This window comes from Littorina saxatilis, linkage group LG7 (assembly GCF_037325665.1).
Source record: "Littorina saxatilis isolate snail1 linkage group LG7, US_GU_Lsax_2.0, whole genome shotgun sequence".
Taxonomy (NCBI): domain Eukaryota; kingdom Metazoa; phylum Mollusca; class Gastropoda; order Littorinimorpha; family Littorinidae; genus Littorina; species Littorina saxatilis.
The window spans coordinates 19,626,790-19,651,065 of record NC_090251.1 but is presented as its reverse complement, the minus strand read 5'-3'; the positions used below and the strand labels follow the sequence as shown (position 1 = coordinate 19,651,065).

The following is a 24,276-nucleotide window of genomic DNA, read 5'->3' as shown; positions in this document are numbered from 1 at the left end:
TTCATAACGTCACTTCATATCGTTTTAGCAGATAGTGTAAAATCCAAACATTATAGCAAGCATTTCAAAAAACTACATACATCTATAATTGGTCAAGAGTACAACAGAGCGTCGAGTGCCTGTATCACGAGTTGGTCACAAAACTAGCCTTGTAAAGGCAACCATTCTACATGCACCTCAATCAAACCTGTTCTAATCTGTTCAAAATAAGTTGATTTCAATATGCATGTCTTCTTGTGTTCAAATCTGTGTCTGTTGAGTTATATATCTGTGGATTAGTTCGAAAAAGTCGGTTGTCGGCGAAACGCGAAACGTGACACAATTCACACACTACACTTTGAAGCTGCATGTTCGCTTTACCAGAGACAATTTGAAACTGAATCAATCATTATCATGTTATGAAAGACAAAACAGTTCAATGCAGGTTTACTGTCAGGACGAACGAATGACCGGCGATGTGTATAATTGCGTTCAAAGGACGGCTGCTTGAGCGTAACCGTCGCGTTAGTTTTTCGTACCGAGTTCGTCTTCATTTTAACAACAAGTAGGAAGTCTCGCGTAGGTGGGAAACAGCATGATTTTAAAGCTTCTGTCGCTGCCTTCATTTCGGCAAAGGACTTTAATCGGTTTCTTGATTCCACTCTACATAGCAGTCCAAGGGAAAAATAATTGAAAACCGCGTAAATGTTATGTTACGCGCATGCAACAAAAAACGATCCCTCACTAGGACGTGAACGAGATTTTGCGTAAGCGGCGGCCATTTTGAATATTGTTTACAAAAGAGCTGGTCACATGCTGTTTTGGTCGAAGCATTGATGGATCATTGTGGCGAAAAAGCATGAGGTAAGTTTTGCTGTTTATGGTTACGTTCATGCAGTTTTGTCAGTGAAAGACATGAAATGCAAGTAAAGTGACCAAAATACATTATCATTTTTATGAACAACGGCATGAACGTGAAAACAGTGTTAGCAGGGGTTATCTTAGTCGCATTTGGAATTGTGGAAAATCTTTGTTGATTTGTTATGAGCACATGTTTGCGAGTGACCATGCTTACTTTTGGTGTTACTGTTTTTAATGTTACATGCGTGAATATGTTTGCTCTAGGAGAATGTTTTTTACATGTTTTTTAGCGAGAAGACCAATTTTGGACGTAGTGTTGTGAGATCTCGAAGGATTAAAAAAAATTGTTACGACTTACCATTTGTTTACCATCTTGACGCGTGATTGTAACTTAACACGAAAGTACATATCGTTAACGTTACGTACAAGCAAGTGCTGCATTCATTTTAGATCGGGGAAATTTTAAAGGAAAACAAATATGCAATAATCTGAACATTCGCATTCTCGATGAATGTGGATGGCCCTGGTACGATCTTAAACCCAAGTTTGAATGTTCTGTTCGTACGTAACCTAACGCAATCACAGTGACAACATGCCCGTGTAAAGTTACATGCTAACTATCACCTTGTTGATGGAAACTGAATCTGCAAGTACCTGTCTGATTTTTCAAGATGATGTGTTTTGAATGGCGATCTTTAACTTCAGTTTGTGTTTTCGCCTGCACAAGGGATGTTTTAGTGATATGTGTTTGTATGTAACTTTACTCCATAAAGAGTGGTGTTAAGTTACACTCATGTATTTTTCATCACACAAGTTTGGTATTGCAAAATCTATTGAATAGGAGCTTTTTAATACAAATGAATTGTTTGCTTCATGGTAACATTTGAATTATAATTGTGCATTATGTTACATGCAGTAAAAACGTGCATGCAAGTAACTTAACACGACAAATGCATGTTATGTTACCTGCAGTCATACTGACATTTTCAAATGGCATTGCTAAGATGAACTCAGGATTTCATTGACTGGTTCAATCCCACTTTGAAAGGTGACTGGATGGAAACAGTCAACAATTTTGCTTTTCAAACTGTTTAATGCTTCAAAATAGATTAAAGGTGTTTGCATGTAACATGACACCATAGGTTTTGTGTAAAGTTACTTTCAAACGTATCTTGAAGAATTTCACATTTTTGTGCACACTAATTGCACACTATAATGTTCAAAGAGTGGATCATTTAGTACAAGCATTTTTTTAAAACATGTGTTTGAATGTCACATAACACAAACATAATCATAGACTAAGGGATTATTCGGTGTTAAGTTACATGCATGAGTAAAAATTGCCGTCAACATAGTTTATTATCTTTTCTTTCTTTTCTGTGGATGCTTTTTTTTTAAGGCTGCTTAACAACCAAGATATGGTTTAATGCAGGTCAACAAACAAACAAAAACCCACTTAATCTATTGCTTGAATGTAACTTTACTCGGTAAAAACAAAAATTCACAAAGAAGGTGAGTGTTTTCAGACTAAGAGTGAATAATTATGTATCAGGATGAGTTTTAACAGTATGTGTTTGAATCACAATGTAACATAACACACACATGATCAACAGCATTAGGAGTGCTATTTCAGGACACAAAAAAGTTTGTTTCATCGGTCCAGCATTTAATTTTTTTTAAATTTTCTTCCTTCCCTGGACACTATCAACTGAGACAACATCCAGTGAAGTTTGCAGAACAGAGTGGTGTGGACTCAGCTGACAATACTGTGACCTGCATTTCCAGGGGTAAGAGTACAAGGACTTCAATACATTCAGGAAGAAATAGTGAGAATTGAGGCACTGGGGATTTATTTTTTTTGTTTGTTTCAGTACGAATATATTAACATGCATGGTAATTTATGTTTAATTCAATCAAATCGAAAATTTTTAATTAAATTTTGATTTAATATAATATACTTACCCAATTCTTATGAATGCATTGACTTTAGTCCCACATGCTAGATGTCGAAAAAACCACTCAAATTACCTGCCCTTAGTAGGGTGGTAACCAAGCTAAAAGCGACGCCATAGCCGTTGCTATGGCCTGACCTTGCTCGGTTACCCATAACCCCCTGCGCACCACGTGAGCGCCAGCATCCGTAATAATCATTCGAGACTATTAATCAAACAAACACCCCAAGGACATAATCCAGCGGGGATGGATGGGAGGGTATTAACTATAAGAATTGGGTAAGTATATTATATTAAATCAAAATTTAATTAAAAATTTTCGATTTAATCACATATTCTTACTCCAATTCTTATGAATGCAGATTCCTCCTAAAGGTGGAGGGAACCTACTTATGTCCTTGTAAGAACCTGCCCTGCAGCAACTAAAACCAGCAATGAACTGGAGCCGTCTAGCCGCGTGCAGGAGATATCCCGAAGATAGAAACCGATGAACACATCATCTGATCTCCAGTAAGCCGTTTGCAAAGCTTCGCCTAGGCGACCAGAACGCAACACGGCAATAAAGGAAGCACAAAATCTGTACCCGAGCTGTTGGCAAACCTCGCATAGGCGAGAGGAACACCACCAGCCAGAGAAGAACACCAGACTCTGGACTCCCGAACGCCTGAAAAGGAATAGAGGGAGGACTGAACGCCCCCCCCCCTGTTCAAAACGCACCACTCATAGGACTGTCCTATGAATGTAGCAGAGCCCCTAGAGAGAGACAAACAAAAGATGTCTCTTTCGCTCCATTGTAAAGAAATAAGAACCTGAGCTAAAGCTCGTGGTTCCAAAAGACAGTAACGTCAAAAAAGGGATTAAAAAAGTCTAACCAGACAGTTAGAAAATCCGAATCTCCCGGAGTGAGAATCCTCCCGAGAGGAGGGAATCAAACACCAGAGGATATTGACCAGGTTTCTGAAACCCCAAAACCTGGCCAAAAACCGTGAACAAACGGAACCAAAAGCCCCAAGGCTACATCCTCTGGCAAACCCCAAAAACGCATGCGCCTCACTGCCCTATAGGGCTGAGGCCCAGAGTAAGTAGAACAAAGTCCCACGCGCTAAACAAGGGGGAGCCTCTAAACCTCGTAACACAAGGTCCTTTGATCATGCCCACAAGAGCGCCATGAGCAACAGAAGAGAGGCCTATTTGTTTCAAAACAGCTGAGATAGCCGAGACGCCGGAACCTCAAAGAAGAGGCCCAGCTGCCCAAAGCCAAAAACTGAAACAGAGGTGAAAAACCACCTGGCTTGAGAGAGGGGCGCTAAGGAGATGCACCCCCGCTCTAAATCCCCAATTGGCCAAGGAGGCCAAAAAAGGAGCATACACAGATAAAGTGGAGGAAATATATGCTTCATGCCCAAAGACCAGAGTCAGAACCCATGATCTAAAACACAAACAGCACGCCTCCAGACCCGTAAGCAGATGGGCCAACCCCTGTGCAAGCCCTGAGAGGACCTGTTGAGCGAGTCGGCCAGATCGCAGAGCTGGCCGGGGAGATATTCCCCTGAGAAAATGATTTAGTGTGAAAACCCAATCAGAATCCCTTATACTCTGTCTGACAGGGAGTGAGAACTTGCTCACCCCAGCTAGTTCACATAAGAAGCAACAGAAGAATTGCCCGAATGCAACAGGACATGCCTGTAAATAGCCAAAAATAAAGGCTAGTAGACTAAGAGCTACTGCTCCTAACCCCAGGCAAAAGAGAAGCCCAAGGAGTTGCGTCTACATCACAGCCTCAAGACTGCAATTGCCAGTGCAGGCCCCATCCAGACGAAAACGCATCCATAAAGCGGTCTAAGTCCAGGGGGAAACCAAGCTAGGGAAAAAAGACCCCTGAGCGATCCAAAAGGATTCCAGCCACCTTCCCGCGTGGAGGAACCCACTCTGGAGGAGGACCCTCATGTCCCAGACCTGTGAGGCCGAACCCCCAAAACAACTTGAGGAAAGACTAGAGGGCCAGCATAGCTATCGATACCGTCCGACCGAAGATCGGGTCTAACGACCCCGCAGAGGCCTGCTCTCGTGCCAGTCTGGCAGTGAAAAGAGCTTAAAGCCTCCCTATTCTCTCTTGTGTGAAGAACAAACCTTCCAAGAGACAAAGTCGAACAGCATGCCCAGGTAAAAAAACCTGGGATAAGGACAGCTCGGAATTTTGCCTGGTTACTGAGAGCACCAGGCAAAAAGCCTGGTTCAACACCAAAAGAAAGTGCAGCTGACAAGCTGATTGACCTTGAAAAAGCTCAACCAGCCCCCGAGATAGTCCAGAGACCAACACCCCCCAGAAACCGAGCCCTTTCCTGTGTGCAGAAACGCAGAAGGAAAGCTCATGTGAGAGCACCGAGGAAAATCTCAGCCAAAGCTGAAAGCTCTAGCCCATGCCGACCCACCTCCCGCAGAGAGGGAGGAGACACTGAACCAAAACACCCCTTTGTAACCGGGAGCGCATAAACGCGCTGCCAGAGGTCCAAGAAGGAAGGGAAAGATTCCAGCTATTGAGTAGGTTTTAACAACCCCCGAAAAAGCCTGACCCTTGCTTCCTGCAACCAGCGTGAAATCAAACCCCTTGTAAAAGAAGGAGATCACACCAAGCAAAAACAGTGTGGGCCTAAAACGTCACCGAGAAACTCCTCCGCTCAGTGACGACCCTAGCCCAAGCTGCAAGCAGCCTGGCTAAAGCCTTATCCAAGGCATCCTCCCTAACCCAAAAGAGCGTTCAGGGAGGATAAGATTGCCTATAAGAAAGCACAGAAGAGAGTCTCAGCCAAAGCAGAAAACTCCAAACCATGCCATCCTAGCTCCTCCAGAGAGGAGAGGGAGGAGTAACATCATGAAAACTCCATGTTCCCTGTGGTCTGTAAGCGAAGCCAGAAACTAGCCCCTGGCAATAAAAAAGTCCGGATCAGACCCTGAGCCTGAAAATTCCCTGCTATCTTCTTCCGCACTAAAAGTGAGGACGAAGCAGCCTGAAACCCCGAAGCCAGCAGTCCCCTGCGTATGAAGCAGCGGGAAAGGTGTAGGCTGAAGACCACTATCCTAAGGTGCGGATCAAGCCAAAAAGTGTGGCATGAGGTAGGCAATCACCGGAGACTCAGCAAATGAAACAAATTGCGAGAAAGCCTGTGAAAAACCAAAGCCATCCCGGAAGAGGAAGGAAGAGAGACACCCCCAACCTATCCGGGACAAAGTAAACTGCAACAGCAGCCGCTCTATGTATGGGAAGCCTATACACTCCCCCTCCTCAAACAAGGAGTCCGAACCTAACCACCAGTTGTGTAACACACAAAAGGAGGGGAGACAGGGGAGGTCGCGCACTAAATACTCCTGCCGATAACACCGCCAAGAGTGTGGATGAAAAGCGTGATCAGTCTCTGACTGCCAACCCAAAACCGCCCACCTGAACAAGAGGTGGGGGGAAGAGGGGTTGGTAACTGGCACAGATCTCTGCCGAGAAGGAGAGAGAGTGGAGAAACAAGACAAAGCCGGGCCCGGCGCGTCTTACCCCACCCGCTGTGCGAGAGAAGCATCCCAGTGCTAAGAACCAGACTACCTGGTTTGAACCACAACTCACCCCAAGTGGGGAGGGGGGTGGTCCAGCACAGCCGTAACCCCTAGAGGGGGTAAGGACTGAAACAGAGAAACGGCCGTAAACGGCCGATCCTCGCTCGTCCACCTGCCGAAGTCAAGTAACCCTATCACTCACCCACCCCTAGGAGGGGGGGGGGGGGGGGGTGACCTATGCTGGCTAAGGACAATGACCACTGGCCAGGCGATACTATAGCCGAGTCCCCGCAGACCATTGTGAATACAAAGAATGGGAGACTGGAGAGAAAGAGTATGTTCTGTCTCCGCCTGTCACAGGTAGACAGCCGGCACAGCCCGTGCAGAGAACAAAACGGAGCAAAGCTCATTGTTCCCTGACCACTGTGCGAGACACCCTGCCGAGAACAAAAGAGAGTCAAGCTCATTGTTTCGCGACCGCTACCCGCGACAAGCGCAGGCAGCTAACACAGCCACCTGTCCCAAATGGAGCAAAGAAGGGGTATGTAACGTAGCCTGGAAAGCCGTACATAGCACCCCCGCTGTGAAGAAAGGCCTGAGCCACGCCATGCCCCAGATGGGGAGGGGGGTGGCTCGTCACAGCAGTAAGAGCGACGGAGAGAGACGAACCGAGCAACGGCCGACCCCCCTCCGTCCACCTGCCGTAGTCCTATAGCCCACCGCCCACCCACCCCGATAGGGGAGGAGAACGATTGTCGGGCCAGGACAATAGAGGCACAGACTGTGAAGACAGTCCAACAGCGCCCACCCCGTCCCACCCAGAGGGAGGGAAAGGGTGGAACGCTGCTCCAGCCCCCACCCGATCCTGCCCGGTGGGCGGGAAAGAGTGAGCCACTGATACCCCCCCCACCCTGCCCCAAATGGAGCAGAGAAGGGGTATGTAACGTAGCCTGGAAAGCTGCCACCCGAACGCGCCCGGGGGGCGGGAAAGGGTGGGAAGCTAACACGGCCCCCTGCCCGCAAAGGGCAGAGTGGGACAAGCCCAGGCCGTGACTTACCGTGCCCCCCCACTCCCCCTTCCTCACGGTAAGGGGGCTGCATGACCGACCCAGCAGTGCTGTTTTAAAGCAAGCCGAGCGGCCAAAGCAGGCGGGGAGCTGGCCCCCTCTCCTAAAGGAGAGAGTGCTCGCGAACAACCCAGTCTACCAGTGGCAGAAAGGACTGAACCGAACTGGCCGTTTGCACCAGGCGACGGTGCGACGCAGGAGCGCCCCCCCTATCCCCCCCCATTGGCGGGGGGCTGCGTAACACACTGTGAAGTACCAGCGGTAATCAGAGTGGTTAGACGCAGGCAGGGAGCAGGCCCCCCCTCCTAAAAGGAAGGGGTGCTCGAGAACAGCCCAGAGCCACCAGAGGCAAAAAACGGGCTGGACCGAACAGGCCATTTGCACTAGACCACAGTGCGAAGCTGACGAACGGGAGGGCGGGAACCGCCGATCGCGCCTGAAACAGCTGAGAATACAGACACAAAACATCGTTAAGTCCCCCCAAAAGGAGGACATTGACTGATTCCTCTTATGCAGAGAAAGGGGAAAGAATAGCCACACGGCCACCCCCCCCCCCATCAGTCGCACCGACGACGATCCAACAAAAAGTCTATAAGGAGCCTAAAGGCTGATTAACCCCAACAGGGGAAGCGAGCTGTGAAAGAACTGAACCCGCCCTCGGAGGGATAGGAACATAAAAAGAAGTGCTGTTTGACGGATCTACGACCCGCATAATAGGCAAATCAAAGTTCTTAGGCTACTCTTAGGTATAGTTTTCTAAACCAGGCTAAGAGCCTTGTCACCTTCCAGTCTCGCGCCAAGTTTAGCTTTGTTGTCGGCCATTTTAAGACCGGCGAAAAACAGTCACCCAGAACAAAAAACTTCTGCGTGCGTGTTCAACACAAAGCTATCAACATTTATACCAAACATAAACAGGAAAGATCTCACCAAAAGGTAGACGGACAGGTAGACCCACAGGAAACCGGCTAGTCTCACAGACAAGCAGGCAAGCGAAGGCCAAAAGTGAGTGACAAAATTCCGACACGTCCACCGTGTGTTGTCGAAAGTCGAGAATGATTATTACGGATGCTGGCGCTCACGTGGTGCGCAGGGGGTTATGGGTAACCGAGCAAGGTCAGGCCATAGCAACGGCTATGGCGTCGCTTTTAGCTTGGTTACCACCCTACTAAGGGCAGGTAATTTGAGTGGTTTTTTCGACATCTAGCATGTGGGACTAAAGTCAATGCATTCATAAGAATTGGAGTAAGAATATGTGATTAAATTGATGATTTTCATGAGATTAGTTATGTGGAACTGGTACGCTTTGAATATCACCTCGGAATTTCTTGTTATTTTGTGTTGCAGATCTATTCAAGCCCTCATTGGTGATGGTGCAGAAGTACATTTCCTGAAAAAACAGCGTGAAAGCAGACAGACTTCTATGTGTGGCCCTTTGTTCCCATGCACTAAGATTTCTGAAGCTGTACTGTTGTCATGTATTTGTTTAGCATGAGGTCAACCAGCCTAGATGCATTCCCTCCATAATAAAAAAAAACCAATAAAAAATAATACGAGTGGGTGGAACGCTGTTTTGTTAATATTTCAAAACTGTCATTGATTTTCATGTATGCAGAGGCTCTTCTATTCCATCTGTCAGTGCCACATCTGTGGTTAGCAGCTTCATGTTTTGTTTTTGAGTTCATGTTGTCAGTTGTGCTGTTGTCCAGTTACAATCTGAAAGATAGGAAAGGCTGGTTGGTAGCAAAGTTTGGTTGGTAGAACATTTTTGGTTGTTGCCCAATGTTTTGTCTAACATTTGCTGTTTTGTTTGAGTATTTCTCTTTTGATTACTAAGGTGTAGCTGAAGTAATAACAAAAGTTGAATGGATATGTTTGCCTTTCCCTTATTCGGGATATTTTGTTTGTTGCCTAAAACTGGCTCTGAATCCACTTAAATTCAATTATTTCACTGTCTTAAGCACTCAATAGGTCATTCAATATTAAGAGAATGTTTTCTTCAATTACTAGTACGATTTAAGTGATTAAGAGGCTGTATAACAATTATTTCACCTTCAAATAGCACTAGTTGGTGTAAAGTTACTTGCATACGTCTTTTCTTGTTATTTATTCTTTCCCTTTATCACTTGGACTCACATTTTTGGATGTGAAATATGTTTATATCTATGTATTTACTTGTAGAACATTTAATTCTGGATGGATTTCTTTTTCTGGTGAAAAATGGGTAAGAAAAAGGATAGGTCACAGTGTTATGTTACATGCATGTATTGCTCGGTTTTCTATTTTATACATTAAAACGAGTAAAACAATTGTTGGGATACTTTAACCTTAATTAATACTTTAACTGAAGTATTTCATACCTTGACAATGTAGGGCCTTTAATACAGTACATTTACTTAGTCATTTTACCTTGAAATTAGGAACGCCTGATGTTGTAAATGCATGGTGCATTATAACATAATTCAGAAATTGGAAAAATGAACTTTTCTTCTTACAATTAAATATAAAGATAAGGCTTAACATATTTGAAGACTTTTTGTTTGTTTATTTTACTTAAATATGTTACTTTTTTAACATTGTGAGTCAAATGTTCTGCTTTGTGTAAAGTTACGTACATGCAACAGTTACATGCAGTTTTCAATACTGTATCAGACTAGAACAATGTTGTTATGATTTAATCATTGAAAGTACACGTGTAGCAGGCTGTTCAAGTTAAATAAAGACCTGGAATTAAACTGGATTTGTTTTAAGTTGATGTTGATTGAAAGGGTCACGGTGTTACCGTTACATGCAAACCAAATACATTTTCTTCAAATACTACTCAGTAAATAGCCCATTTGAAATTTCTTTTGGTAGGAAGTATCAAGATAACTATATGCTCCAATTTAAGTAAAAAAGATTGTTTTATGACAAAATTATATTTGTCATGCTCATGTCACAGAGACTGGACACTATTCTGTACTCTTGACCAATTGCAAATCGTTTTTTCTTTCAGATCACAAAAGCTACTGCTGAGGGAGCCTGGAAAGGTCTTCCTGGGGGGGAATTGGGCTGTGGGAAGAGAAAATGGCCTCCAATATGTACAGTTTTTTTTTATACCCGTGTGCAACATCCTGCGAGTCTTCAAGGAGGACGACTACATGATGTCCCTTGAACACTGGGCTTTTATTTACATGTTTGCTGCTAAATCTTTCTGGAGGCATAGCCTACATGAGACTTATGGCTGAGACCAGACTTTTTTTGTGAGCTTCAAGTTTTTTATTTACACATCCTGTTTTAACCATCTTCAGAATTGATAACTTATTTCACAATCATATTACACTTAGACTTTTTCTTGTATTCTTGTTCCTATGTCTGTTGATAAACAGTGATCATTTCCCAACTGACAAAATCTAAGTGAGCAGTACTCACCAGCACTCAATGCATGAAAGATAATCTCCTGTTGTAATGTTATGTACACATTCTCATTTTTCTTGCATTTTCTGATGATGATCTGAATTTATGTTCCAAGGCTGCAAGTTGCTTTTTTATTTGTACCTTCTGTGTGTCATTTGTTTTTTTATAATTTCTGCCTTTGTAGGTGTACATCTGTTTAAGATACATCACTTAGAATCGTAGGTGTCACAGTGTGGCGTTATGTACATATGTATTTTTCCCTCTTATCTCTTACCTGCTACATGTGTCATCTTGTTTTTTGATTTAAAATGGTAACTGTGTCCCTTTGCTACTAATTTCTTTCTCAGATTTGTTGATTGCAGTTATTGTGGCACCATTTTTAGCTGATATGGGCACTTTCATCCTCTGACTTTGCGTGCCGTTATGTACACATAGGTTTCTTTTGCTGTATAGTGGATTTATGGTGGTTTCATCCACAACTTTTACTTCTTAAGGGTTCTTCTCATTTATTTGGAGATGTCCATACATTTGTTTGCCTGTTGGGTCAGAATGTTCTTGTTTTAATGTATCTGTTTTGGTTATGTCACGCTGTGATGTTATGAACAAAGTTTGACTGCTGCTGGTTTTTTTTTAATTGTCTAGCCCCTATAACCGGATTTTGCTTGTTTGCCACTTTAACTTCATAGTTGTAAGCATTTCTAACTATATTTGATGTTGGTTTCATTCCGTGTGGTTTAATTGTTGTTTTAATCTCGATTTTTTAGCAATAGCCTTGACCCACAAGTCAGCAGCGAATGTGATAAACGGGTTATCTCCCCTGAAAAGCGAAGCAAGCTTCGAAGATGGCGACGATGGAAAAGATAACTGTGAGCGAACTGCGAAAGGTGTGTGTGGGTGTGTGTGTGTGATGTGTGTCAGTGTGTGTGTATATGCGCGTGCTGTGTGTGATGTGTGTCAGTGTGTGTGTATGCGCGTGCTGTGTGTGTGTGTGGCTGTGCTTGCGTGAGCTTGTGTGTGTGTGTGTGAGAGAGAGAGAGAGAGCGATAGTGAGAGTAGGGTATGGTTGTTGGTGAAAGTTGAGTTGGACGCTGGGGTTGGGCGGGTGTGTGTGTCAGAGAGGGTTGTGTGTGTGTGTGGGGGGGAGGGTGGACTGCGTGTGTGTGTTTATTTGTGTGTGTGAGGGTTGTGTGTGTGTGGGGGGGGGGGGTTGACTGCGTGTGTGGGTTTATTTGTGTGTGTGAGGGTTGTGTGTGTGTGTGTGTGTGTGTGTGGGACTGCGTGTGTGTGTTTATTTGTGTGTGGTGTGTGTGTGCCTTTCGCCTTGTATTGAGGAAATTAAACTGCGTTTGCGTATTATGTGTGTGTTTGCAAGCGTGCGTGTATGTTAGGCATATCTCAGTAGGTGTGTGTATGTGCGCGTACGTGCAATGTGTGTGCGTGCGCATGTGTGTGCGTGCGCGCGTGTGTTTGTGTATGTATGTATGTATGTGTGTGTGTGTGTGTGTGTGTGTGTGTGTGTTGTGTGTGTGTGTGGAGATAAACAAACTATCAAGAACAAAACAAAACTGAACAAACGAAATGTTTTCCCCCCAACTCTGATTATTGCTTGTTTCGGATACGACTGTGATTTTGACTTTTTGAGTAAGCCTACACGAACACACAAGCTCAATACAGCCGGCAACAAGTTCGCCGGTCGGGGCAGTGAAATACTATTTCAAATAGATCTATTTCACTAAGAATGTCAATGGATATAGGGCAACATACTTATTTTTTAAATCAGTGATTGATTAGATCGTCATATTTTTGTGACACTGAGACCAAACCATCAAAAAATTAGCAATAGGCCTTGAATCAAAGTCGTGCGAGATCTGACCTTGCTGCAAATGTACGTGTACGACTTGATTGTGTTGACGTTCAACTGGTAAGCTGGGCGATTGCAGGCTTTTATCCAGCGAAGGCAGCGATCTAGATGGTACAGATGCTTTCCCGGTTTCACAAATGGGATGAATTTCACGCCAACACAGCGTTCAGGATACCTATCATCCGTTTTACATTGTCCCCAAGCACAGCGCTTGTTAGGCGGCATTTGTGTGTGTTTGCTTCCTAAAACAAGGGAAGTAACTCCCAGAGCCTCGATATGTGGATATGGTTAATTATTTACGGATGAAGTGAAAAAGGATGTTATTCCTTTCATCCTCTGTGGTTACATTTCTCCTTGCTGTGGCTGTCTGGTGTCTATCTCTTTTACATGGGTTTTGTACTGAGGGGTCAGAAATCGTCTTTTGTCACCTTTTTTGTTGCATTTTTGTGATATGATGTGACGGTTATGTACACAATGCTCTAGTCGGGTGTAATAATGTTAGATTTTTGTTTTTGGTGTTGTTTTGATATTTAAAGTCATTTAATGTGGTTTTTTTGCTTGGGTTATGTTTATTTTCTGTTATAGTGCACTTGTAAGGTTAAATAAAGTTTGTGACGTTGTGACAAGTTATGTACATATGCCGGGATTTAAATTTACTAGTTTGTTAAAAATAAACTTTTTTTTGAACTTATAGTGTGTTTATGAGCTTATTAGTGTGACTGGATTTGTCTAGCCTTTCTTTGTGTGTCTCCTTTTTAGGCTAAAAGTTTTCCTGAGCATGTCACAGTTTTAGACTCCTTTTCATGCCTGTGACCATATACAAACATACACAGCTAACACTCTCAACAATCATAACAACTTTATGGGAGAGGAGTATGTGCAGAAATGGAATGAAGAAGACATTAGGCCAGGTTGGTGTAATATTCTGTGAAAAAGAAAGTTTTCAACTGTTGTTTAAAAGAGCAGAGAGAGGTGCAGTGTCTGACAGAGAAGGGAAGAGAGTTCCAGAGAGGTGGTGCAGCACAACAGAAGCTTCTTGCTCCGTGCTGCTTCCTGTTGAAGCGCTCAACTTTCAGTAGCTTGGTGTCAGCGGATGATCTGAGTGTGCGTGATGGGGTGTATATGTACAGGAGTTCAGAAAGGTACTGAGGGGCACTTCATGAGAAGACCTTGAAACACAGACAAGCGACTTTGTACTTGATACGCTGTTCCACCGGCAGCCAGTGGAGTGTGTATAGCAGGGGAGTGACATGCTGTGTTTTCTTTGACCTAAAGATGATGCGGGCTGCAGCATTTTGAATAGTTTGGAGAGGTTGGATAACTAACGAAGGACATCCAATCAACAGGGCATTACAATAGTCTAAACGAGACAATATGCAGGAAGTGACAAGGGTTTTTGTGGCTTCTTCAGTGAGAAAGTGGCGGATGTAAGCATAACAGTTGGTAGCTCTGGAAATAAACAACAAAACAACAACATACCTTGAGGTTAATAATGTGCTTGAAAACAAAAGGATTGCTGATGGAAATCTGTCGGCGAATTTTCTCATTCATGGCGTTGATGTAGGTCTGGTACACACTCATGCATTTTTTTGCCAGCTGTGAGGCGTAGTAGATGGGGATCTCTTGAAGCTCTGGGTGCTGGCCCCAGTACTCATCTGGTCAGCAAACACACAAACAAATCTTCATATTCATAAGTGCTAGGTATGATTCAAATTAAGTGATCAAATCCTTTTGAACCTAAACTCAACATTATTTCTTATGTTTCAGCCTGTTATAAACATCATTATATTAGTAATATGCTCACTTGCTCCCAAATGACCAATGACTGCAAAATTTCACAACTTTTCTCTCACCCTGAAAATAAAAGCTAACAAGGACTGGGTGCAAAATGGTTTGTCAAGATTATGGTTAAAATCATAGAAGACACAAAACATTCTAAGCACAAAGAAGGGAGGCCAAAAAGTAAGGTGGGTTTTTATCTGAGGAAGAGGGGAACAACCGTGATAAATTCATAGTTTATAATAAGCTGAGACATCAGAAATAATTTGTCACCTGTTATCCACCACCCCAGGCATCAAATGCAGGGATGTTGCTACAAATTCATACCTATAGGACAAATGTCCTGAGTTCTTCAGCGTCAATAGGACATTTGACCGCTTTCAGAAAGTGTAATAGGACATTATGAATTTGCGCCAAACAGCTTATAACACATTCCATGGAATTGTTCCAAAGTCATGCGCCCACGCACACACACACACACCCACGCGCGCGCGCGCGCGCTGTACAACACATACAATAATATAGTAAATACATCAACACAGTGTGCGTATGTTTGTTTGTTTGTTTGTTCGTTCATGGGCTGAAACTCCCACGGCTTTTACGTGTATGACCGTTTTTACCCCGCCATTTAGGCAGCCATACGCCGCTTTCGGAGGAACAGTGTGCGTATAATGTTGTATTTGTTTAGTTTCAAAGAAACCACAAAAAAGAAACCAACATGAACAACTTCAGAGCTCTTACTTTGATTACAAACTGCATGATTTGGATAAAAGTTGAAAAACAAAATGATCGATTTGATCTATGCTGATCTTTTGCAGGCTTTAGTTTTTTCTCAGCGGCATAATTCAGTGCTTCGTCTCGTATCGAAAACAAGAGCAGACAACAAATTTAGTCAGTTGGAGTTGTCTCCCGTACTCCTGTAGCATGCACTGATCTAAAAATAATCCACTATTTTTAGATCAGTGCGCTGCACCGAGACGGTTATACCCAAACGGCGCATACCGCAAACGGTTCGGGAATTCCTGACAAAAAAAAAAGATCCGCACGCGGCACTGGCAACTTCAGTGTCAGCTGAACACGAGAGCGTTCAGTCTTTTAGAAGATTTGTATCTTGAAATGAAAATTAAAGAATATCGCGCTGTCCGAAGGAATGGAGTACATATCGGACAATGACCACGCTCAGGCTAAAACGATAGGACATCTGACCGACATGCGGCAATGTGAATCGGACATTTGGGGATTTTCATCGTTATATGTCCGATGTCCGACGCCTAACGACATCCCTGCAAATGTGGCCAAATCTCATCTGGAAAAGTTCAGTGCTTTATGAGAATGTTGACTATCACCTGCCTTCACTTGGAATCTCACAGTTTATGATTTTTCCACTCATAGCTATAAGTACATATGCATTTTGAGGAAAAAGACATTGAAAACAGTCTAATCTAAGCACACATTAAGTTTCTATACCAAAGGGAGTAAAGTCTTACCTAATATCAAAAGCAGTTCCTGAGCTCTTCCAAGAGCAAAGACTGGAATGAGACACCGGCCACCGCGGTTCACTATATCATGCACTAGTGATGTGAAGCGATGCTCTCGTTCTTCTCTGTTTTCATGAATGTGGGTACCATACGTTGATTCCTGGAACAACAGCAACAAAAGTTGCCAAAAGCGTGGTTAAATATTCTGTAAATCTGTATACGAACAAGCATATCGACGTCGTCGTGGAATTTTGGCGTAACTCATTTTAGACAGCATTTTAGCAAAAGGTCAAAACTGATTATTTTTATTTTGAAATAGTGTTTATATGGATAGAAAGATAAAGAATGTTAAATCATGTTTTGTTCATCGTATTTTAGAGAATGTTTCTCATTGAGAATGATTAATTAGTCTAAATCACAAAAACATCAAAATCGCCAAGAATCAAGTTATGCCAAATTTCCAGGACGACGTCAATACGCAAAATGTCAAAAATGCATCCAATTTGATTCATTGCTCTTGTTCTGTGATTTTCTTTATTGCACTCACCTAGTAATCCCATTCTCCATGCACACCAACTGAGTCTTTTCTTTTCATCATTTACCAATGCATCATGACGACTGATGTCATGCTTCAGACACACACCCCAAAACACAACAAAGTTATCTCCCCTACACCATAACAAGTTTCCAGGCAGTTTCCAAAAAGCACTTTGCAAGGCATTGTTTTGGATCATAGTGGTTACTTTAAGGCTCTATGCCTGCTCGGTTTAAGGCCCAACACAGTTCTGCCTGAATGTGCTGCATGCTACTCTTACTAATGACATAAAACCTTCTGGCAGCCAACCGTTGACTTGCACAACCATTGCTACAATTAAGTGCAAGCAACAGCAATGAATATTACCAACCAGACCAACAATGGTTCTGATCTCTAACTCACAATGATGACAATGTCTGGGCGGACGCTTGGTACTTCTGCAGCCATTAGATGTCTGTCTTCCTGTCGAGAGTAATCTCCTGTGTATAATATCTGCAACCAAAGACCACCACATGAACCTTGCCATCTAAAACAAAGGGCAACAAGCCTCACACTCTACAAACCACACATCATTGTTCAACTCATTGAGACTATCATTATTCAACTCCATTGCTAGCATAGTCATGGTCTTTTAGTCTTAGAACAATGACTGCCTCGAGCTGTGTCAAATACCATATTGTGGTCAAAAATGCAAATAACATATATTATGCCACTGTGGAAATCTGAATAACACCCTATCAGCTAAACGTTTACAAGACTGTGTCAAACATTAATTCCAGCATTCCCTGACAGGTCTAAGCATAGAAACATTTACATGCATACTTTTTGTGGAAGAATTAAAACAGTCTTTTGTTTTATTTTTCTCTCAGATGAGTCTAGAAAGACATGAATGTCACACGCTTTCCTTCTTTGCCACTACTAAAGCAAACATGTGCAAGATTGTATGTTACACGCTTTAGGAGCATGGCAAGAACGGATTCAAACTCAAAATCGTCCCTCCAAAAGCCAAAAAATTAACACACGACTTTTATTTCTCCTGCTGTTATCGTTTCTTCTCTTTACACATTCTTCAATGCTCAGAATACTGAAAACGGCATCCCAGACGACAGTACTGTTTCCATACGCGAATTTAGCTGCCCTTGGAAAGTGGCTAGCTCAGGAGGCCTGTTAGTCTGAAACTATAAGGACAGAGTTCTGAACATAGATGACAAAGATCCCGGAATGAACAAACATTTCGCGGATGCAGACACAGAAAGACGTCATGAAGAATGCGATGCTTCAAAAGATACAGACTGTGACGATGACTGTGACGTCATTCACATACACCGAGACGTCATTCACAGTTGTTCGGTCACTTCCGTCAAAAAGTAGATCTCTCCACAATGGCTGCTCCTGTGTTTAGGTTTGTCAAGCTTGAGTACACAAAACGTGTTTGTTCTCTCCTCTGTTGAAGCTGTGAGACATAAATGCTATTCCGACTTGGTCGTGTGACAGAGTTTTCTTCCACACTCGATTAGATGTCTAACGAAGTTAGACAATCAACGTAATCTCGTGTGGAAGAAAACGTCTGTTACACGACCAAGTCGGAATAGCAGGAAATGTACCCTTGAAGGCATAAGATGTAAACTAGCAAAACCTGACCTCTGCTGCAATGACTAATTTGCCAGATTTACTTTAGAGTGTATTTTTCTAACATACCTTGACCCCTGCAATTTCAATCATGAACATTGCAGCCCCAAGAACATGACCTGCATTGTAGCACCAGAATCGCACACCACTGACATCCATCTCCTGGTGAAAGTTCACAGTCTCAATCTTCTTCATGCTGTTTTCAATGTCTGTCTCTGAGTACAGCATTTCCTCAGTAGATATATTACTGAAACAAGAAACATTGAACAGGCTACTGAAAACAATTCAAATGCAAGAGAGATACCAGAGAAAATCAAGCAACAAAGAAAAAGAGTAATTCAGTCTGTGTTATCACTAAATGTCACTCAAATACCAACAAATTCACAAACACCATAGATAATACACCAAAAGTCAAAGACTTTTATCTTAGCAAATCATATATATACACTACTTCAAACAAATTTCTGGAACCTTGTCATTAAGCTATATTCCCAACCAGTAATAGATAGTGTAAAGAGTATCACTGTGTGCCTACAGGTCTCTTCAGAAATCATGCCTTTCAAGTGCCTCCAGAGTCCAAACCCCTATCTTTAAAATGTTAGTCGTTTAATAGATTGATACAGAAGTCTCTGCAACAACAAAAAATCATCATTCAGCAACGAAACAGTTTGAGCCTTCATTTTAGCTGAAGCAGGCAGTATGAAACAGACCTGACTTTGACATAATCTGAGAGCAGCCAGCGGTAGATGGCTTTGGTGGCATGGGTCATAAAGCATCGTCCACGGAATTTGGTTTTCTCAAGGAAAAACGGCAAACCACCACTGTGATCCAAATGAAAGCTAAAAAAAACATACAAATATCACGGGTAATGAATAATCAACACAAATGTAACAAGAGCAAATAAGACTCACCTTCATCATACGTAATATGAAGCTGACATTATCTGCTGCTCTAGCTCGATAAATATTCAACAAAATTGTTAATTAATTTCCTACTTATTGAACTCAACTTGACCACACTGTGGCCTTGAAATCTATCTGACAAGGGTCCATCAGATTTGGGTCATGTCTGGAGTTCATCAAACCATAGGAACATGTGAAGTTTGAAAGCTGTAGTCTCACAAACATCCAAGAAAATGTTGTTCCCTTTTTTTTCCACCCGAACTTGACCTCGTCATGACATTGAAATATGATATGGGTCAACCACCCTTTGGTCATGTTTTGCGGTCATCAATCCTTAACAGTGTGTACAATTTCAAAACCATCGCTTTAAAAACATTGAAAGAATTAATAATATCCCTTTTTTTCTTCTTTTCTTACCCAAAAGTGACCTTAAAATTTGATGAGGGTCAACCACATTTAACATTAATTTGTTTGTTTGTCCACAGATGACCCTCTGGCCGGCCTAACACTCCTCCTTACTAAGACTCTCCCGATTGCTCTGTGGAGTCAAAATTGAAAATGAATCATGAGAGCCTTTAAAGTGACTGCCTAATGATGGTCATCTATATATATATACGACTAGTGTCTGTCTGTCTGTCTGTCTGTCTGTGTGTCTGTGCGCGATGCGCGGCCAAGGTTCTCGATGGATCTGCTTCAAATTTGGTGGGCTTATTCAGAGAGACCCCGGACACAACCTCATCGATGAGATATTTCAACAAGTGCTCTCAGCGCGCAGCGCGGAACCGATTTTGGTTCCACCTCAGCTATTTTGGTTCCACCTCAGCTTACCCGGGCCCCCATACCGACACACCATAGCCGCTACACCACATCACAACGCCAAAGTTCTCGGTGGATCTTTTTCAAATTTGGACACCGTATTCAGCTACACCCCGGACACAATATCATCGATGAGATATTTCAACACGGGCTCTCAGCGCGCAGCGCTGAACTCATTTTCGTTTTTGCGTTCATTTCACCATTATAAGTAACTCTTCCTTATCTTCTCCAGTGTTTGGCGTTTATCTCCCTTCCTTCGTGTGGCTTTCCCGTTCAGTTCTAAGTTACTATTACTATTTTTAGAATGTCACTGCGCTGTCCACTGCGCTGTCCACAACGCTTCCCTTGCACCCGTAAGTTGTTCTTACTGTCAAAGTGAAAAGGTCGAATCAATTTATAGCCACGCGAAAAATACACTCTCACCTATCTCTATATATTTATAGATACAGATATGCATATATATATACGGCTTCTCTGTGTGTGTGTGTGTTTGTGTGTGTGTGTAGGCAAAAACCTATGTATTATAGAGTTCTGTTTGTGATGGGGTCTAGCGGCTTTTGTCTGTCTGTATGTTCTGGCATGTGAGAAGCCACAGCAGATAATATAGGGCTAAGAAATAAGCTCTAAAATTCTCAATCCCGTTTGACAGGACTTCGCCTTTCAAAGGTGATTGTGGTGAACCGCCACGCTGTCTGTCTCTGTCGCACCGTTCACCCCAAATTCCCGTTTCTGAGGTACTATTTTTAGAATGTCACTGCGCTGTCCAGAACGCTTCCCTTGCACCCGTAAGTTGTTCGTACTGTCAAAGTGAAAAGGTCGAATCAATTTATAGCCACGCAAAAAATACACTCACCTATCTCTATATATTTATAGATATAGATATACATATTATATATATACGGCTTCTCTGTGTGTGTGTTTGTGTGTGTGTGTGGGAAAAAACCTGTTGATTGTAGAGTTCTGTTTGTGATGGGGTCTAGCGGCTTTTGTCTGTCTGTATGTTCTGGCATTTGAGAAGCCACAACAGAAAATATAGGGCTAAGAAATAAGCTCTAAAATTCTCAATCCCGTGTGACAGGACTTCGCTTGCAGAGGTGATTGTGATGAACCGCCACGCTGTCTGTCTCTGTCTCGCGATTCACCCCGGCGAAGCCGGGTATTCCTCTAGTATTAAATATTCAACCAGGAGAATGTGCATGCTGTCCATATGCATTCCATTCCCACAAAGAAAAACTTAATCCTGTGAGTTATTTGTTTCTCTGTCTGTTTGCTGATTTTGTTGTCTGTCACTCTGTGTCTCATGCCATTCAGTGATTCACCATACACCTCACCTTTAGCGACATGACATACAGTGATTTGCGCAGGTACTTACTGACTGACAAGCATGAGATCAATTTCTTCTGGGTCAATCATGTCCAGAAAGGGCAAAGAAGCGACACCGTGCAGTCCTGGGTGGATACCACAGTCCAGCTGAAACAGCAAAACCACACCATCCATTGATCCAAGGTCCTAATAAACCAAGCTGTCATCGTGTCAATCAGTCAAGTGTGTGAGCAACTAAAACATTGAGCCAATGAGACACAAACACTCTCTCTCTCACATACAAACCCAAACAGACACCCAAACAACCAGAAACGAAACAGAGAAAATGCTAATATGCTAGAGATTGACAATGAAACAGAGACACAGTTTTGGTCTGTGATGAAGCTGACACACACAGACACAAACTTGTAAGAGCTGTATTCATGTCTCAAACAAAAGAAGCACTCAGTTGCATGAATTTGCTTATCTAACCCTCGATCAGCTGGGCCTAGGTCAACTGATAGGTCTCTCCACCTGTGTGGAATTCCACCTGTCAAGATATATACTTCAAAACTACAAACAGTCTTGTTAGTCTTGCACTTTGAGAACAGTAATTACATTCGCATAGCTGGTGTTGATATACAAGTAACCAGTTACTAAGACTAAGAAATGCTAAATCCCATGCAGACCTGTTTACCCTAAACCCGAGGCAAGAGTACTTTCCCAAAAAGTTGTGTACTTTTAAAAAAGTTGGTGTACTTTGCAAGCAAAGCCATATGGGCTGGGGAAAATGTACGCGTGGGTGCAAACGTGTTTGTGTAAGAATAGCATATCTTGTGAACACCTTCAGAATTTAACTCCTTTCAATACAACAGGGATAAAACAATTTTATTTTCCTGTCAGTTTGTAGCATTATAACCAGTGTCTTCCAAACAGATTGATAATAAAAAGATGAAGTTCGTGAAATTACATCTGCGGTTGACAGTGGCAAGTTCATTTTTACAATCATCTCAGAAAACATTGCTTCAGCACGGACTACAGCCTTTTCTTCTGGCAGGATTTGCTTTGCGGGAATGAACTTCATAATTCCTTGGCAGCTTTCAGCGGATTTCTTTGCAGCAACCTTGTCCAGGTGAGTTTTTGAACTGCAGTGTCGTTCGATGTCATATTTCCCAGCATGGGCCATCAGGGGTGTTGCTAGACATTTTCATATTGGGACATTTGGCCGAAACTGTCAGAAAGTTTTAGGACATTTTGGAAAATGTTCGGCTATTATTTTGGCTCATCGAAAGTCACCGCAACATTGAAGCACAAGACTCAAGAGGGGAACACCAATACATACAATCATTGTCTTAGGAATACATATTACAGGGGGCGAAGCAGTTAAGCCAGAAGGGGGGGGGTGTTACAACCTGGGGTCTAGGGTCCCGTTGGGGGGTCTGGGGGGCAAAGCTGGGGGGCACTGAAGCTGAAGAATTGTAGCTATTTTATACACAATTTGTGGCTTATCCTTGATTTTAAACATGATCAACTGGTGTCAGCAGCCACTTATTATTTCTTTTAAAGTTAGTATTAAATAATGGCAATTTATCTTCACTGATATCTGCTCCCGACATCATATAGTATGGTTAGAAGGAGGACATGTCGCATACTGTGACAATTAAACAATTAACTCTTCCCCCGGCTTTACAGACAGAAAAAATAAATAAAAATCACGAACAGAAAAGTTTTTTTGTGTTTTTTTTTTTTTACAGCCGGGGGGAGGGGGGGGTCTACCCCACCCCCCTAATCGGCCCCTGGATTACATGTTGCATACTGCAACTGAAACAGACACCAATTCTCTGAAACTTTTTCAAACCTTTAACTTTAATTTCTTGAAAGTAACACTCTTCCAATCTTGTGCAAATCTTGACAAGCCTTGGAAAACATGACTGGTCTGCTCCGATCGACTCAACAACACTACTACCACTCACACTGACACTGTCCACATTCGCGGTGTTGCTGTCATTTTGTTCGGAATCACCTACCTTGGCGAAGGCTAGCAAACCTTGGCCAATTTAGTTTTTTTCTTTTTTGGTTGCGACATGATGTTCAAGTCCAAATCGAAAGCACTGACTGACTGATAAACTATCGCGAACCGGCGGACGCAAACGCTCAGTGTGGTTTCGCTTGTCCAAGGGAAACTACTCTGGCATCTATACTTTTCGTCAATGGCTTCCGTTCAAAACATTGATGTTTCGTTTTTGGTTTTCGCGAAGAAAATAAATGCCAGTCAGTTGACATCGGCAGCAGTTTTAGCAAGCAAAGCCTGACCAATAAAAAACAAATTGACAAACTTTGGCCGATTCAGACGAATACTCTTCGGACATTTGGCCGATAGGGACATGAAAGTTTCGGCCAAAGTAAAAATAAATCGGCGATTGGCCGAAGGGCCGACCCAAACGACACCCCTGATGGGCAACGGAGAAATCTGATTTACAATACTTGCAGTGTGCATGACTTTTTCCCACAGTAGACTCCACAATTGCTGGCTCTTTCTTTTATTTCTCCAAGAAAATCTGCTTCTTCTGCTGTTTAGACTTGGTACAGTCATCCGAAACTGGCAAATTTTTCTGCTTCATTTTGCCACGATTGTCCAGACGATCGCACGTGCCAACAACTGAACGAGGTTTCCACAGCTGAAGACTCGCTGTCAGGGTTATCTCCCTTAGACCGAAACCAGTATCAGTTGTACCATCCCGTAATCAGCACACCAACACCGGAAAACGTATTCTAGACTTTTTCTTAGTCGTATTTTGTGCGTGTGTCGCCTATTGTCATACCGATAATAATTTGGCGAACAAAATACGCCCAAATCGTACTGGTAAACAGGTCTGCCTATGATTCAAGAATACATTACCAAAATCTTCTTTCCCTTGAATTCCAGCAGATGACATGACCGCCCCACTTCCTGACCAGCTCCTCTGTCAAACACAGCAAAACAAAATCATGTAAATAAAATTTTAAACCCTTCATGCTTATGATAAAGTTATAGTATGCCTACTTTCTCTTCCTACAAAAAAAACAAATTACAATACATCAGATAAAATCCAATCATGAGTACATGTCATACTTGTGCAATACTATGTAGACTTTGGTTGGGGTGATTCCTGATCTCTGCACTGACACAGTGACAGTGC

The 24,276-nt window shown here is 42.7% G+C and overlaps 1 protein-coding gene across 1 annotated transcript in view; it reads right to left on the bottom strand.

The window, feature by feature from the left end:
• LOC138970870 (cleavage and polyadenylation specificity factor subunit 3-like) overlaps nucleotides 1-24,276 on the bottom strand; it is a 96,708-nt gene that overhangs the window by 70,676 nt on the left and 1,756 nt on the right. Inside the window, exons 2-8 of the mRNA XM_070343437.1 lie at nucleotides 23,997-24,060; nucleotides 21,168-21,265; nucleotides 18,788-18,916; nucleotides 18,147-18,324; nucleotides 16,851-16,940; nucleotides 15,923-16,073; nucleotides 14,136-14,311 (exon numbers count right to left, since the gene is read on the bottom strand). Coding sequence (XP_070199538.1) covers nucleotides 14,136-14,311; nucleotides 15,923-16,073; nucleotides 16,851-16,940; nucleotides 18,147-18,324; nucleotides 18,788-18,916; nucleotides 21,168-21,265; nucleotides 23,997-24,060 — 886 coding nt within the window. The remainder of the gene's footprint in view (nucleotides 1-14,135; nucleotides 14,312-15,922; nucleotides 16,074-16,850; nucleotides 16,941-18,146; nucleotides 18,325-18,787; nucleotides 18,917-21,167; nucleotides 21,266-23,996; nucleotides 24,061-24,276) is intronic.